The sequence below is a fragment of the Sphaerodactylus townsendi genome, linkage group LG08 (genome assembly GCF_021028975.2).
Source record: "Sphaerodactylus townsendi isolate TG3544 linkage group LG08, MPM_Stown_v2.3, whole genome shotgun sequence".
Classification (NCBI taxonomy): Eukaryota; Metazoa; Chordata; class Lepidosauria; order Squamata; family Sphaerodactylidae; genus Sphaerodactylus; species Sphaerodactylus townsendi.
Genome location: NC_059432.1, coordinates 108,035,917 through 108,052,063, shown reverse-complemented (window position 1 = coordinate 108,052,063; position 16,147 = coordinate 108,035,917). Strand labels below are relative to the sequence as shown.

Genomic DNA, 16,147 nt, shown 5'->3' with positions numbered 1-16,147 from the left:
TGCCAATCCGAGCAGACAACACTGACGCGGATGGATCAGCGATCAGATTCAGTGTAAGGCAGCTTCATGTGTACTTGGAGAGCGGCTGTGGCTTATCTGCCTGGCACGCGGAAGGCCTCCGGTTCAATCCCCAGAGTCCGCAATTTGAAAAGATCTGGTGGGCGAATGGTGTTTTGCTAGGAATATTTTACTTCCCCAAGGGAATACATAGCACCAGAGACTGTACTTGCACAGTGCTGTTGTTTTAACATTTTATTATAAGACTCCTTGAGCCTGTTGGGGAAGGGTTGCCTAGAAGTCAAATCAAGCAAGCAAGCACTGGATACTCGTTGCTGAAACTAGAAGCCGCTTCTAGTTAAAAAGTGAAGAGTTGGTATAATCAGAAGATGGACCAGAATAAAAAATTAGTCCCCTTTCTTTGGAAGAGGGAGCTTAACGGCTGGAAATATATACCATCAAAATAAAACAAATGTTCTGTAATAAACAGATACACAAATGTTTGCCCCTCATCCACACCAATCCTGTGACTGAAGGTTCTGGGCTTATAACCCAAAGCACTCCCAGCCTGGTTTATGCCTAGTTAAGACCACCACTCCATCAAGTAACATGTGATTTATGGTGTCCCCTGCTGGGGTTTTCCAGGGAAGAAACATTCAGAGGTGGTTTTCCATTGCCTGTCTCCGCATCACAACCCTCGCATTCCTTGGAGATCTCCCATCCAAATGGGATGGACCGGCTCTGCTTAGCTTAGCTCCTGAAATCTGATGAGATCCAGCTAGCTTGGGCTATCCAGGTCAAGATGTATAATGCTGGAGAGATGCATACACACATATCAGTTAATTGCACTAATAAAAGGAAACACTTCTTCACGCAACGTGTGATTGGTGTTTGGAATATGCTGCCACAGGAGGTGGTGATGGCCACTAACCTGGATAGCTTTAAAAGGGGCTTGGACAGATTTATGGAGGAGAAGTTGATCTATGGCTACCAATCTTGATCCTCCTTGATCTGAGATTGCAAATGCCTTAGCAGTCCAGGTGCTCGGGAGCAACAGCAGCCGCAGAAGGCCATTGCTTTCACATCCTGCATGTGAACTCCCAATGGCACCTGGTGGGCCACTGCGAGTAGCAGAGAGCTGGACTAGATGGACTCTGGTCTGATCCAGCTGGCTTGTTCTTATGTTCTTATGTTCTTATGCACTGTCTCGAACTAGGCCTGTGTACCGAATTTCAGGACTTTGCCTCGTCGGGAAGTCCCCAACAATTTTACGACCCCCCCCTCCCCAAGAGTGAGTGACTCAGCAAATGAGTCAGTGAGGCTAGAAGGCTGGTATGCCCACACACAGGAGCTCAAAAATCGAGGGAAGCCATATTGATGCTTTGGGAGAGGGGAGAGAACCATCCCCAAATGACAGCACTTGATCCTCTTTAACCGACCAAACAAAATACCCCTCGTTAAAAAGACGACACACCGGCATATTGTTTTGTGATATTTTTTCCCCTTTACTTTTTTTTAACAGGACACCATGATAAAAGGTTCGCCCTGGCCATTCATCTGCCGGGACCGCTACCAGCAGACTCTTCGCTTCCTGCCTTTTGTCTAATGAAAGGATTTTCCTCTGTTTTCGTTTCACGACGATGGAGACGAGGAAACGTCTACAGACATCCGACTACCTCCACTCTGCTTGTGGCGAGCCGAACCTGCCCTCTTGCGCTGCCTGATGGAAACAGGTGGCATTGGCTCAGAAACCAACCCTCTGCCGGCGGTTCCCGGCTCTCAGCCCCATGCAAATATTAATCTAGTCCCCACAAGAATTCTCCCCAGGCCTGGCTGCTAAGCTCAAGGGATTCCCCCCACCCACCATGTAATGAAAGGAATAATATATATATATTTAAAATGCAGATAAGGATCCAACTTGTGTCGTCAAGACAGCGCATGTTTTATTCCACATGGCCTTTTAAAAGGCACATACAATGTATACAAAAATTGAACACGAATCGTTCGGCGCTGAATATAAACCTACAGGCAGGTACTGATTTGTTTGAGGTGTTGCCTCCAGTTTGACTTCTTCGGGTATTGCTCACATTTCTTGAACTCTGGTGCAAACTCGCCTCCCACCGTCAAAAGCATCTGCCTTAGGGGGGAAAGTGTGGTGTAGTGGTTAAGAGCAAGTGGATTCTAATCTGGAGAACCGGGATTGATTCTCTGTTCCTCCACCTGAGTGTCAGAGGCTTATCTGGTGAACCAGGTGTGTTTCCACACTCCTACATTCCTGCTGGGTGACCTTGGGCTAGTCACAGTTCTCTCAGAACTCTCCCATTCCAACGTACCTCACAAAGTGTCTGTTGTGGGGAGAAGAAGGGAAAGGTGCTTGTAAGCCACCTAGAGCAGGGGTAGGGAACCTGCGGCTCTCCAGATGTTCAGGAACTACAATTCCCATCAGCCCCTACCAGCATGGCCAATTGGCCATGCTGACAGAGGCTGATGGGAATTGTAGTTCCTGAACATCTGGAGAGCCGCAGGTTCCCTACCCCTGACCTAGAGTCTCCTTACAGGAGAGGAAGGTGGGATATAAATCCAAACTCTTCTTCTTCAAAGGGATGAAGTCCCTCACACAGTTGACTGCAGGCACCCTGCTGTGTTAGAAAAGGATCTTGCTGCCCCTCCCCTAATGCCAGGAGCAGAGGGACAGCAGAAAAATAGAACTTTTCTTCCAAATTCGCATCCAAACGATAGAGGGGGAGGCAAGGCATTTCGCCCTGTCCCAACCTGACAGCCAACACAAACGTCTTCGCAAAGGAGAAGGCAGCCCACGGAAGGCCCAATCCGCCCTTGGCACGTCCCACCCAGTGGTGGGATCCAAAAATTTTAGTAACAGGTTCCCATAGTGGTGCGATTCAAACTGTGGCGTAGCGCCCATGGGGCTGGGCGGGACACAACGGGGGCGTGGCCGTACATTCCGGGGGCGGGGCATTCCTGGGCGGGGCTGTGGCAAGGACAGGTCCTTGGGCAGGAAAAGAATGCTCGCAGGCGCAGGCTGCCACGCACGCCGGTGCACCTCCTGCTAGACTGCTTCAAGTTCTGCGCACTGCTGCTGAGAGGAGGGGCGCAACTAAGGCCAAAATCACGTGGCAAAATCACCAATGAGTCACCCCCTCTCGGCACACACAAATAATTAGTAACCTACTCTTGGGAACCTGTGAGAACCTGCTGGATCCCACCTCTGATAATACAATACAATGCAATGGCATATACCTGATGAAGAGCTGCGAGCCACCTGCAGGTGGTGCCCCGCAGCTCAGAATCTGTTGTGTGGGAAATGGCCACCTGCACGTCAGCTGTTCGACGCCTCTGCCTAGTTTCAGGGTGACAACTCCTGGGTGTTTCCTGGGACAGGAGGAACTCAGCATAAAAGCCGAGCAACCTTTGCAGGGGGTACTTTTGACATTGCTTCTCTCCGCTAGCGACCTCCTGGCTGATGATCTAGAGCGCCCCTCCCGATTCTCTTTCAAGATCCATTTACTGTCGGTGCTTTCTTTTTTAAAAAAAGAGACAGAAAGCTTTGATGGGTTCGTCTGTTTATTAACAACGGCTTGGCACCACGCTTCCGGAGCGCATCTCAGCTGTGCGTTACAGAGCGCTTGGCTCGTCCCTGAAGGAGGACGCACACAAAAACACACATACCAATCTAACCTGCCAGGCAGGTGACGCTAAGAAAGACCAGGAGACGCTCTCTTTTGCCCAGGTAGAGCTCAGTGATGCCAAAGACCTTTCAGTTGCAAGCTGAGGCGGGAGAGCCTACCTTGGAAACGAACCCGAAGCCAATTGTGCTGGAGAACTCCTGGGTCGTTCGCCCAAAACTTCATTGATTGTCTGTCTTCGAATTAAAGGGAAAGTGTCCACGACTGGCTCGGCACCGGCAGCGTAACTGCCAGGACAGCACAGAATTAAACAGAACAGACAGTTTAGTGGCAGTCTGGCTCAAACGAAAAGCAGCCGCCCTGAGCTAGCTCTGAAAGCAGCGGGGCTCCCGTGAGAGAGTCTCGCTGGTGGTGGTGATAGTGGCACAAAACGGTGAATGGGAGCTGGCAGCTTTTCACGGCACCAGCTGCACTTACAACCGCTGACCCTGTTGCCCGAGAAGCACCCCTAACCGGAACCCGTGGCGAAATACCTGCACGTCCAAACAAAGGAGTGGGGGTGTCACAAATATAAATGTGAGGACAGGGCGCCTCTGCTGCTAGGGGGAAAGGAAGAGGGGGACGTTGTTTCCCTTTGGAGCTGGAGTCTCAGAGTCATGGCCGGAGCCACCAGTTCAGCTCCAAGGGTTTGGCTCAGATCATAACTTGGTTTTGAGTCCGTAAGGTCCTGCGGCAAGGAGGCTAGTACACGGCATGAGGAGCTGCATCCCCCAATATCTTAAAGACCCTTCTGATGGCAGACTGCCCTTTTTCTAAGTCTGCATGTGGGTTTGAGAAACGCAGGGGCTTCCTTGGCCAGCTCCCAGCAAAAAGTGCAATAGATTGTAAAGCCCCTCTTCCCCGGTACTACCAATGTTGAGGTTGCGCTGGGAACAAGGGAGGGAGCTTTATTGCAACAGCAGCTCTGGAAATACCACTCAGGGGCGAGAAAGAGGCAAGGCGGCGTATCCCTCCGCAAACAGGCCTATTTGGTTCACTCTCTGCGGTATCTGGAGGGCACTCGATCTCTGTCCTCTCAGACCAGGTAGAGAGGGACCACGCGGTCGATGGGGCTTCTGCAGATGGGGCAGGTGCGGCGGGGCAGGGCCTGGAAGCAGCGGAAGCAGCAGCAGGCGTGGCCGCAGGGCAGCAGCACGCACTGCCGGGGGTTGGAGAGGCAGATGACGCAGATGCTGGCCGGCAGCTCTTCGTCCGGCTCCGCCGCCAGGCCCTTGTGGAGCCGGAGGTCTTCGAAGGCCCGCCGTTCTTGCTCTTTCTCCTGTTTGAGCCGGCGGCTCCAGTAGGCACGGCAGAGGGCGCGCAGGAGGGCGGCGGCCGCGGCCAAGCCGCACAGCAACGTGGCCCACTTCCAGAAACTGCTGGTGGACTCCAGTTCGGCCAGCAGGCTCTGCCAGTCGCTCAGGCGCAGGAAGTACCCGGCGCCGTCCGCTGGGGGTTGGAGGTGGAGGGAGCCGTCCGGGTGCAGGGCCAGCTCGCCGATGCCGGTGAGGCTGCTGCCGACCAAGAGCATCTCTTCGGTCTCGAGGAAACCCTTGGGCTTCTCGCCGCTCAGGTAGTGGCTGAGCAGGTCCTTGAAGCCGTGGGCGGTCTGCTGGAAGCGCTCGTACACCGTCTCCAAGGGCAGCTCGACGGCACGGAGGGGGGACTCGACGCTGACCTTTGCTCCCGCCTTGCCGCCAGGCGACGTCAGGACAAAGGGGACGCTGTGTACCTGTTCCAGCACCACCCGCTCGCTGTCCACCCTGTAAAGCAACAAGAACGGAAAATTGGGAGCAGAAAGCTTGGTTTGGCGAAGCGAAGGTTAAGGGGGGACATCGTAGCCATGTTTAGATAGTTGAAGGGATGCCATGTCGAAGAGGGAGCAAGCTTGTTTTCCGCTGCTCCAGAGACTAGGACCAGGAGTCAAACAAATACAAATACAATACCTTTAATGGCATATAGGGACCAGGAGTCAGGGGTTCAAGGGGAAGGAAAAGAGATTCCGCCTAAACATCAGGAAGAACTTCCTGACAGTCAGGGCTGTTCGACAGTGGAATGCACAACCTCGGAGTGTGGTGGAGTCTCCTTCTTGGGAGGTTTTTAAGAGAGGATGGATGGCCATCTGTCAGGAGTGCTTTGATTGTGTGTTCCTGCATTGGAGGGGGTTGGACTTGATGGCCCTTCTTGGGGTCTCTTCCAACTCTATGATTCCATGTAACATCTACAACAGTGATGGCGAACCTTTTTGAGACCGAGTGCCCAAATTGCAACCCAAAACCCACTTATTTATCGTAAAGTGCCAACATGGCAATTTAACCTGAATACTGAGGTTTTAGTGCGTTACTCGGGAGTAAGCTTGGTGGTAGTCAGTGGCTTTGCTTTGAGGCAACTGTGCAACTCTTCCAATGGGTGAATCACAACCCTAGGAGGGCTTACTCAGAAACAAGCCCCATTGCCAGCAACTGAGCTTACTCCCAGGTAAAAGATCGCGCTTTAGTTCTTCGCATGAAAATCAGTGGGGTTTAACAGTGCTTAACAGGGTTACCTACACTGCTTCCCCAAAACTAAGTCTTAGGTTTAATGCTAATAATCGAGCCCAGCGGCCCAGGCCAGCCTACATGTGCGGGGGTTGGGGGCGACTTTGTTAGCGCGTGTCCACAGAGAGGTCTCTGAGTGCCATCTCTGGCACCTGTGCCATAGGTTCGCCACCACTGATCTACAAGTTTTATACTTTCCCGCCGCACAGGAAGCGCCCCAAAACACCACCACTCATAGGGAAGATTAGAGAGACGCTGCAAAATTGCAGTGAATCTCCGCCAGCAACTCTGCTGGCGTCTGGGGCCCAAGACGATTTCAGAGGCCGATTAAGGGCATGACCAGGCATCAGTGGATTGGCCTGTGCCAGTGTTAAGTGCCCCAGAGAGGGCACATATGCCGGCAGAAGCCTGCGCTGCATCCAGAGGGGGATTCTCCCCCTCCCGGATTACACTGCCTGTCTTTGAAGGACAATTCAGTATATTATTTAGAAGAAGAAGAAAAAGAAAAAGAAGGAGGAGGAGGAGGAGTTTGGATTTATATCCCCCCTTTCTCTCCTGTAGGAGACTCAAAGGGGCTTACAATCTCTTTGCCCTTCCCCCCTCACAACAAACACCCTGTGAGGTAGGTGGGGCTGAGAGAGCTCCGAAGAACTGTGACTAGCCCAAGGTCACCCAGCTGGCGTGTATTGGAGTGCACAAGCTAATCTGGTTCACCAGACAAGCCTCCACAGCTCAGAGCAGGGAACCAAACCCGGTTCCTCCAGATTAGAGTGCACCTGCCCTTAACCGCTACGCCACTGCTGCTCTTAACCACTACGCCACTGCTTTAGGATATTCGTTTGTTTTTGGGATTGTTTTGTACACAGGGATGCAATAATTTCAGGTTTGTTAGCTGCACTTTGCATTAAACTTCCCACACTTATATTCACGTGGTATACGTATTATTGTAGCAAACAGTGTAGCACTTATTCTCCTTTTTATGTGTGCGGCCTGCCTTGCCCTGGATGGCCCAGGCTGGCACAATTCTACCAGGTCTCAGAAGCTAAGCAGGAGCCATTCTGGTTAGCATTTAGATGGGAGACCACAGAGGAAGTCCAGGGCTGCTAAGCAGAGGTGGGCAATGGCAAACTACCTCTGTTTGTGCCTTGTCTTGCAAACGCTACAGGAGTGCCATAAGTTGGCTGTGACTTGAGGACCTTTTTCACCACCTGCGTGGGCTGGATTACAAGGGAAGGACAATCCCAGGAGCCATGCACGTTCACCACAGCGAACTGATACAGAAGGTGGAAGGCTGGCAAAAGGTGCTTCCAGCACAAGCTGCTAGAACAACCTGCATCCGTCACCTCTTCTGGATGTCTTTCTAGAGCAGCTGCGCGAAGAGCCCAGGGTGAAAGACGGTAGGAAAAGAGACTGTCCCAGACTCCCCACTCCCACTTTGCAAAAATCCCGCTTACCAGCTCCGAGCCAGGCTGTTCCAGACCAGCCGGTGTTCTTTCAGCACCAACCTCTCAATCACCCCCTGTAATTCCTTGTGGTATGGGCTGGTTAGAGCCGCCTCGTCCGGTTGGACAACACCTAAAGAAGAAGAAGAGTTGGATTTATAGCCCCCCTTTCTCTCCTGTAAAGAGATTCAAAGGGGCTTACGATCTCCTTTCCTTTCCTCTCCCCACAACAGACACCCTGTGAGGTGGGTGGGGCTGAGAGAGCTCCGAAGAACTGTGACTAGCCCAAGGTCACCCAGCTGGCATGTGTTGGAGTGACAAGCTAATCTGGTTCACCAGATGATGATGATGATAATAATAATAATGACAATAATAATGACAATAATAATAATGATGATGATGATGATGATGATGATCACAAAATACAAGGACCTACAAATTGAAGTTGAACGATTGTGGCAAAAAAGAACAACAGTAATCCCACTAGTAGTCGGTGCTCTAGGAGGAATCCCAAGAAATCTTGAAAAACATCTGGAAAGCCTAAACTTGGACAGAACATCAGTCCACATGATGCAGAAAGCAGCACTTCTAGGAACTGCACATATTCCACGCAAATACCTCTAATATCCTAGGTCCTTGGGAAGGACTCGATATTCAGAGATGAATTCCAGACACTTGTGCTGTGTTGTTATGTGTATAATAATAATAATAATAATAATAATAATAATAATAATAATAATAATAATAATAATAATAATAAGAGTAGTTTGGATTTATATCCCCCCTTTCTCTCCTGTAGGAGTCTCAAAGGGGCTGACAATCTCCTTGCCCTTCCCCCCTCACAACAAACACCCTGTGAGGTAGGTGGGGCTGAGAGACCTCCGAAAAGCTGTGACTAGCCCAAGGTCACCCTTGGCGTGTGTGGGAGTGTACAGGCTAATCTGAATTCCTCAGATAAGCCCCCACAGCTCGGGCGGCAGAGCTGGGAATCAAACCCGGTTCCTCCAGATTAGATACACGAGCTCTTAACCTCCTGCGCCACTGCTGCCTCCACAACTCAAGTGGCAGAGTGGGGAATCAAACCTGGTTCTCCAGATTAGAGCGCACCTGCTCTTAACCTCTACACCACGTTTTCTCATTCCCTCTTGCAACAGGCTTGATGATCTTTTACCTTCAATGGCAACATACTGCAGGCAGCTGGTACCTGTGGCAGAGAGGACGGCACGGAGATCGTCCCCCACCTGAAGCTTTGGAGCCTCCTACAAGACAGAAGCCATGCAAACAGAAGGGTTAGGATGGACGCTGGTGGGCTCTGCAAAGTCCCCAGGCCAAGTCTGCCCAGACCGACTAACTGACCAGGTAGCCTGCAGGAAGCCAACAGCTCAGGAGATGTCAAGAGATACCAGACCAGACCAAAAACCCATCTCTACCCTTTTCAGGATAAATATGACAGGAGGTTTGTTATTTCATCTGCCGTTTCCTGGACTGTCTTCACTCCAGAATGTCCCGCTTGGGTCCTAGTGCCCACCTAGTTCTGTCCCCAAGGCACTAGGACCCAACCAGAGCATTCAAGATGGTTCAGGAAATGGTATGGATTACGCCGGTCCTATACCAACTGCACTGGCTGCCAATCAAGTACCGGGTCATGTTTAAAGTTTTGGTATTGACCTTCAAAGCCATTCGCGGCCTTGGCCCTGCTTATCTGAGGGACCGTCTCTCCCTATACCACCCTTCTAGGCCCCTCCGCTCGTCGGAGGCGGACCTACTGGTGATCCCTGGCCCCAAGGCGATCCGGCTGGCCTCTACAAGGGCCAGGGCTTTTACGGCTCTGGCCCCTACCTGGTGGAACAGGCTTCCAGGTGAGATCAGGGCCCTGCGGGACTTACAAAGTTTCCGCAGGGCCTGCAAAACGGACCTGTTCCGCCAGGCGTTTGGCCAGCCGGGATGATGTCAACTCCGCCATAAGAACATCTGGCCTCCCGTGGGTACATAAAGGGGGAAGGAGGGGCTGTTTAGTATTTGATAGTATAGTACAGCCATCTGTAGTTAGTATTTTATATATTATTTTATTGTAAATTATGTATTTGATATTTTAAATTGTTTTAATGTTGATGGACACCGCCCTGAGCCTTTGGGGAGGGCGGTATACAAATATAAATAATAAATAAATAATAAATAAATTCACAAACCTCCTGTCATCTTTATCCTGAACAGGGTAGGCAGGCACAGTGCATCTCACAACAGCTGTCAATAAGACCGCTTTGTTCAGAGAACGACAATCCGCTGGTGATCCATGGCCCGAATGACATCCCGCTACCATTTTTGACCTTGGCCATGACTTGGTGTGGAACACTCTGTCTAGTAGTGAGACCTGATGAAGTTCCACAGGGCATGCTAGACAGAACTGTTCCACCAGGTGTATGGTTTAGGCAGCTATGGTTTTGCCGTTATCTCAGCCTCCCCCTCTCCCACCCCATCTTACCCTTCCCTGTGTATCTGCAAATATTTGTAAATATCTGTCGCCACTAGGGCCCCTTCCGCACATACAGAATAATGCACTTTCAATCCACTTTCACCATTTTTTGCGAGTGGATTTCGCTATTCTGCACAACTGCAAAGTGGATTGAAAGTGCATTATTCTGCATGTGTGGAAGAGGCCTAGGTTTTAGAACAGGTTTTAAATGTTGATTAACTGGTGGCTTTATTGTATTGATCATGGATTGTTGGAAGCCACCCTGAACTGGTGAGGGGAAGGGCAGGATATAAAGCCAACGGATATGTTTCTTTTCCAGAAGAGGGCAAGAGTTAGAAGCTTGCTGAGGGTGTACCTGGATTTTGGCGGCCACCTTGGCTTTCCTTCTGTGCAGGTAGTAGAAAAGGCCGGAGAAGGCCAGGCTGGAACCCAAGCACAGTAGCTCTCCTGGTGTGATGGGCAAGGCATCCATTGGCACCTTTTCCCGGCCACTGCAAGAGAAATCAGAAGAAGCTGCTGGGCCAAACATGTATCTGTCTAGCCTCACGCAGAAAGGAAGGGTAGATTACCACGCTGAACACGACGCTGTCTGAACAAAGAGAATCACTGCCATCTTTCGGTTGTGTTCGACAAACTTAATTTGACCAATTAAAGACCAAACTGCATTGAGAGGAAGGCTAGGCATTTTCATGAGCCCTCCACACTATAGAGGTTGCTTATTTCTTTCTTTATCGAAAACATTTATCTCACTCCAGCTGGAGAAAACAGATGCTTTGGAAAGTGGGACTGTAGGGCATTATAACCAACCGAATACCCTCCCCTTTCTAAACTGCACCCTCAAATCTCTGGGCAATCCTGACCCTGGAGTTGGCAATCTTACTGAATTCACACGTTCTGCTGTACACGTGTTGAGAATTCTTCAGGGCACATTCGACCCAGTGTTAACAAACAACTGAACGGTCCATGAACAAACGGTGCCCTCACTCGGATCAGCTCCGTCTCTTCCATACAACGAGGCGGCACTCTGCACATGCCCAGAGTCCCTGCCACTCTGTCCCTCCAAAGGGTCCAGGGTTGGGCTCCGATGAAAGGGCTTCCGTGACGCCCCGCAGCAACTCACCTCCCGGGCAGGGACCGCAGCGCCGTCTCCCCTTGGGACCCTCGATTTCAGGGCGCCCCTTGCCCCAGACTGGCAGTAGTAACATCAGCCCTGTCCTGGAAGGCGCGATGGCTTCTGGGAAACAGAGTCCGAAGAACTTCCGCCTATCAGCGGGCGGCAACGGCGACTGCGGGCTTCACGCTTACAACTCCCATCATGCTCCGCTCCTTCCGCACAGCCCAGGCTCTATCGGTGGTGCGCAGGCGCTAAAAGAAGTACGAACTACAAGCCCCATGAGCCTCAGCGGCGATCCGGGCCATGATGAGAGCGCTTTTTTAGCAACCTTTTCGCGTTTAAATGCTCCCTACTCAGCCAGGGAGCGTTGGAAGTGTTAGCCATTGCCATTTACTTAGGAGTAACGACTCAATGACTCATAGGGCTTTACTGTTGAGGAAGCATGCATAAGATTGGGACGTCTGTAGGTTGCCGAGGATTCTTGCAGAAGAGTTGAAGGGTGCATTGCTTTTTTGCGCGGGGGGGGGGGGGGGGTGTTGTTCATTGTATTTGGGGCTTATATTGTAGTAGCTGCTAGAATTCTGGATATAAGGCCATGTGCATACAATATAAATATGAATATGAATAAAGTAGATATTAGATAAGTAATGGTTTATGCTTCAATCTTAGATAGTCGATTTTGCATTTAATATAAATAGATGCCAGCTTAGGGATGTTATGTTATTTTATATATATGTTAAGTAGAATTAACATGATTTTCTTAAGGTTTCAAAGCATAAATGGAATCAATTTATTAAGGCTAAGGATTAAACATTGGTTTCTGATTCTCCAACCAAAAGGGCACCCACCCACCCCTCTCCCACAGCCTCGGTTGTAAAAAGGAAACGAAACTTCAAAAGATAGCACTTACATCCAAGGCAATGTTCTCTAAAGTTACCTCCATTATGTAAGAGAAAGCAGGCTCTTTTACAGGAAACAACCTGAACAAGTGTGAATGACTATTAACTTGTCAATTGAATGCTCTTCCTGTCTCAGCAAAACCTTGAAGCCTTAGCCAAGACACTGATCAAATAATAGTTTGCTGGAAACATGAATGGTTATTTTAAGGACCCTACTATTGTGTGTTGCTGATGAGTAGCGAATGTTCTCAATCAAGGTTGGCAACGTAAACAGCTGCATATATTGCCTTGACAAAAGTACCCATAGATCCGTCAATAGGCGACTACACTGTTATTTAGGAGGTTGGGATCGGAATGTGGCAATACTCCCCACCAGATAATAGAAGGATGTTGTATTTTGAAGGGTTAATTCGAGGTGCCATCCCTTTGTAATGCATGTGTTCCTTCTAGTTTTATTATGTATGGACTGATTGTACTCCTGTCTATCATAGTAACACCATTATCAAATTTGCCGATGACACAACGGTGGTGGGGCTCATCTCTGGAGGGGATGAGTCTGCCTATCGGAGTGAGGTGGACCGACTGCTCTCATGGTGCAGGGAAAATAACCTGGTTCTTAACACTAACAAGACAAAGGAGCTTATAGTGGACTATAGAAGGAATAGCTCAGAAATTCAGCCCTTGACTATAAATGGAGATCAAGTAGAGTGGGTGGCTAGTTTTAAATTTCTGGGCATCATGATTAAAGAGGACTTGACCTGGGGCGTACAGACTGCCGCGGTGGTTAAGAAGGCCCAGCAAAGACTGTACTATCTGAGACTTTTAAGGAAACAACAACTGGATGGAAAACTCCTGGTGTCCTTTCACCGCTGTGCTATAGAGAGTGTCTTAACCTACTGCATCTGTGTATGGTTCTCCAGTTGCACAGTGGCAGATAGGAAGGTGCTCCAAAGGGTGATCACTACTGCACAGAGGATTATCGGCTGCCCTCTCCCCTCCTTGGAAGAACTCTATCATTCCCAAAGCCTAAAGAAAGCCCAAAATATTCCGAGAGACCCATCTCATCCAGCACACTCTCTTTTTGAACTGTTACCATCCGGCAGACAATACAGGTCTATCAAAACTAGGACAAAGAGGCTTAGAGACAGCTTCTACTCTAGAGCTGTGGCTATGCTAAACTCCGCGGCTTCGTGTTGATGTATTTGGGGCTGTGTAGAGATGGGTGGAGGAAGGGGAAAGTGAGGATGGGGTATGAGTCTGAAATGGTGTGCATCGAGGAATGCTGCTGTAAATTTCATTGTGCGTGCACAATGACAATAAAATGCTTATGAACATTCTTTGCCAGGATTTTCCCAATAAAAAGGGACTTACTTTTTGTACTTGGAGAGCTTCTCTCTGATGCTCCCGTTACTCTGTCGGTTTGAATAAAACTTGTTCACTTTACCTCCCGTCTCCCAGCTATCCCTTTCCCATCCCCTGCCTGGAGCTTGTAAGCTGCTCTGTTGTCGGCTGCTGAAACAATATCCATGCGATGTCACCAGCTCCAGGATGGGAAATTCCTGGACATTTTGTGGTAGAGTCTGAAGAGGGCTGGGTTTGGAGTTGGGAGGGACCATAGCAGGAGCAGCAGCAGTGGCATAGTGGCTAAGAGCAGGTGCACTCTAATCTACAGGAACCGGGTTTGATTCTCCGCTCTGCCACTTGAGCTGTGGAGGCTTATCTGGGGAACTAGATTAGCCTGTGCACTCCAGCACCCGCCAGCTGGATGACCTTGGGTTAGTCACAGTTTTATGGAGCTCTCTTAGTCCCACCCATCTCACAGGGTGTTTGCTGTGTGTGGGGAAGGGCAAGGAGATTGTAAGCCCCTTTGAGTCTCCTTACAAGAGAGAAAGGTGGAATATAAATCCAAACTCTTCTTCTTCTTCTACAATGCGTTAGAGTTCATCCTCCAAAGCAGTCATTTTCTCAAGGGGGACAGATCCCTATTGTTTGAAGTTATTCTGGGAAATCTCCAGGACCTTCCTGGAGCTTGGCAACCCTGCTTGAATGGCAGGTGAATTTTTGTGTACCCTCTCCCAAATCTCTTCTCCCAACCCACTCATATCTCATATTTTATTACAAGCAGCGTTGGAAGCCAGTCCGGCCAAAACAAGGGAGATAAACATAAAATATTTGATTTTAAAACGGTTTGCTGCAATTTTATTATATGGCACAACAGTGTCCTTCCAAGTAGGAGAGCAGCTATTTAAGATTGCCATCAGCCTGAAGGAGGGAAAAGAAAAAACCCAGAGCCTAATGTTTGAAAGTGGGCAATTGAGGATTTTCAGGGAAAGCAGGTAAACAACTTTATGTTAAGGGAATGGAACATTTTCAATCCTGGTTGCCGGCAACCTCAGCTTCATGAGATGTTATTTTCCAGTTAATGTTATTTACCTCCACGCCATGAAGGCTCAACTGTTCTTTCCCACACCTTAAAAGACAGTCGGAGGGGCGGGGCATTTCCCCTCCAGGTTGTTAGCAACCTTAATCCCAACCTGCAATTTCCAGCTTCAGTGGAATGGAAGTGATTTTTGGGTAGCAGTGTGGGCAGAGGTGGGATCCAGCAGGTTCTCACAGGTTCCCGAGAGTAGGTTACTAATTATTTGTGTGTGCCGAGAGGGGGTTACTCATTGGTGATTTTGCCCCATGATTTTTGCCTTAGTGACGCCCCTCCTCTCTGCAGTAGCGCGCAGAACTTGAAGCAGTCTAGCAGGAGGTGCACCGGCATGCGTGGCAGCCTGCGCCTGCGTGCATTCGTTTCCCGCCCAAGGACCGGAGCAGCGGCTGCGTCCTTGCCACAGCCCCACCCAGGAATGCCCCGCCCCCAGAATGCTCAGCCACGCCCCTGTCGTGCCCCGCCCAGCCCCATTGGCGCTACGCCACAGTTTGAATCCCACCACCATGGGAACCTGTAACTAAAATTTTTGGATCCCACCACTGAGTGTGTGTGTTGCAAGGTTAAAGATTGGTTCAGACCTGTGACGTATACAGAAGAAGATGATTTTGGATTTAGATCCTGATTTTCTCAGCTACAAGGAGTCTCAAAGTGGCTTACAAACTTCTTGCATGAAAGCTTGCTGGGTAACCTTTGGCCCGTCACCAACTCTTGGCCTGGCCTGTGTCACAAGGGTGTTGTTGTGAGAAAATGGAGGAATGATGTTGTCGGCTGCTTGGAGTCCCAACTGGGCAGAAAGGTGGGAGATAAATAACTGCATTGTTGCATCACAGTTTGACCCTAAAATGGCAGGAAGTTCTGGAGGCAAATATCTGCTTGCTGGCCAGACTTCCCTTCCAAAATTCAGAGTGGGCCAATGTGGGTCACTGGAGCCAGGGAGGGGGGGGGGAACCTTCACAGCAAACCCTGTTTCTTTCTGGCTCGGGGAAGGGGTTTTTCCTAGAAGCAGGAATGAAGAAGAAAAAGATTTTGGATTTATACCCCACTTTTCTGTAAGGACACTCAAGGCAGCTGACAAGCGCCTTTCCCTTCCTCACAGACACCTTGTGAGGTAGGTGGGGCAGAGAGAGTTCTGAGAGAACTATAATTGGCCAGAGGTCACCCAGCAGGCTTCATGTGGAGGAGCAGGGAAATTAAGTCTGCCACTCAAGTGGAGGAGCAGGGAATCAAACCCAGTTCTTTAGGTTAGAATTGACTGCTCATATGGAGCAGTGAGGAATCACTTGCCCTACACCCACTAATCCGTCAGCCCCGGAATTCTTTGCACAGTGCATAATTACGGAAGAGACCACTGCAGGAAGTAACCAGGGGCATTCACTTAAACTGCTTTGGAAAGGGATCAGACAGCGCCCTGCAGGGCAGAAGTGTCAATGGCTACTAGCCGCGATGGTGAAATGGGTCCTCCGTGTCCACGGGCAGTTTGCTTCTGAAAGCCAGGGTTGAAGATGGGGCATCTGCCCCCCTGCCGTGGGCTTTCCAGGGCATGGGGTCGGCTGCCGTAGGAAAAG

General features: G+C 49.9%; 1 protein-coding gene across 1 annotated transcript; it reads right to left on the bottom strand.

Moving 5' to 3' along the window:
• Positions 1 to 3,565: 3,565 nt before the first annotated feature.
• LOC125437416 (mitochondrial ubiquitin ligase activator of nfkb 1-A-like) lies at positions 3,566 to 11,375 on the bottom strand. Its single transcript, XM_048504902.1, has 5 exons — positions 11,253 to 11,375; positions 10,488 to 10,623; positions 8,831 to 8,918; positions 7,672 to 7,792; positions 3,566 to 5,443 (listed from the first exon to the last, which is right to left on the bottom strand). The coding sequence occupies exons 2-5, from the start codon at positions 10,602 to 10,604 to the stop codon at positions 4,717 to 4,719; spliced, it is 1,053 nt and encodes a 350-aa protein (XP_048360859.1). The 5' UTR covers positions 10,605 to 10,623; positions 11,253 to 11,375; the 3' UTR covers positions 3,566 to 4,716.
• Between the last annotated feature and the right edge of the window lie 4,772 nt (positions 11,376 to 16,147).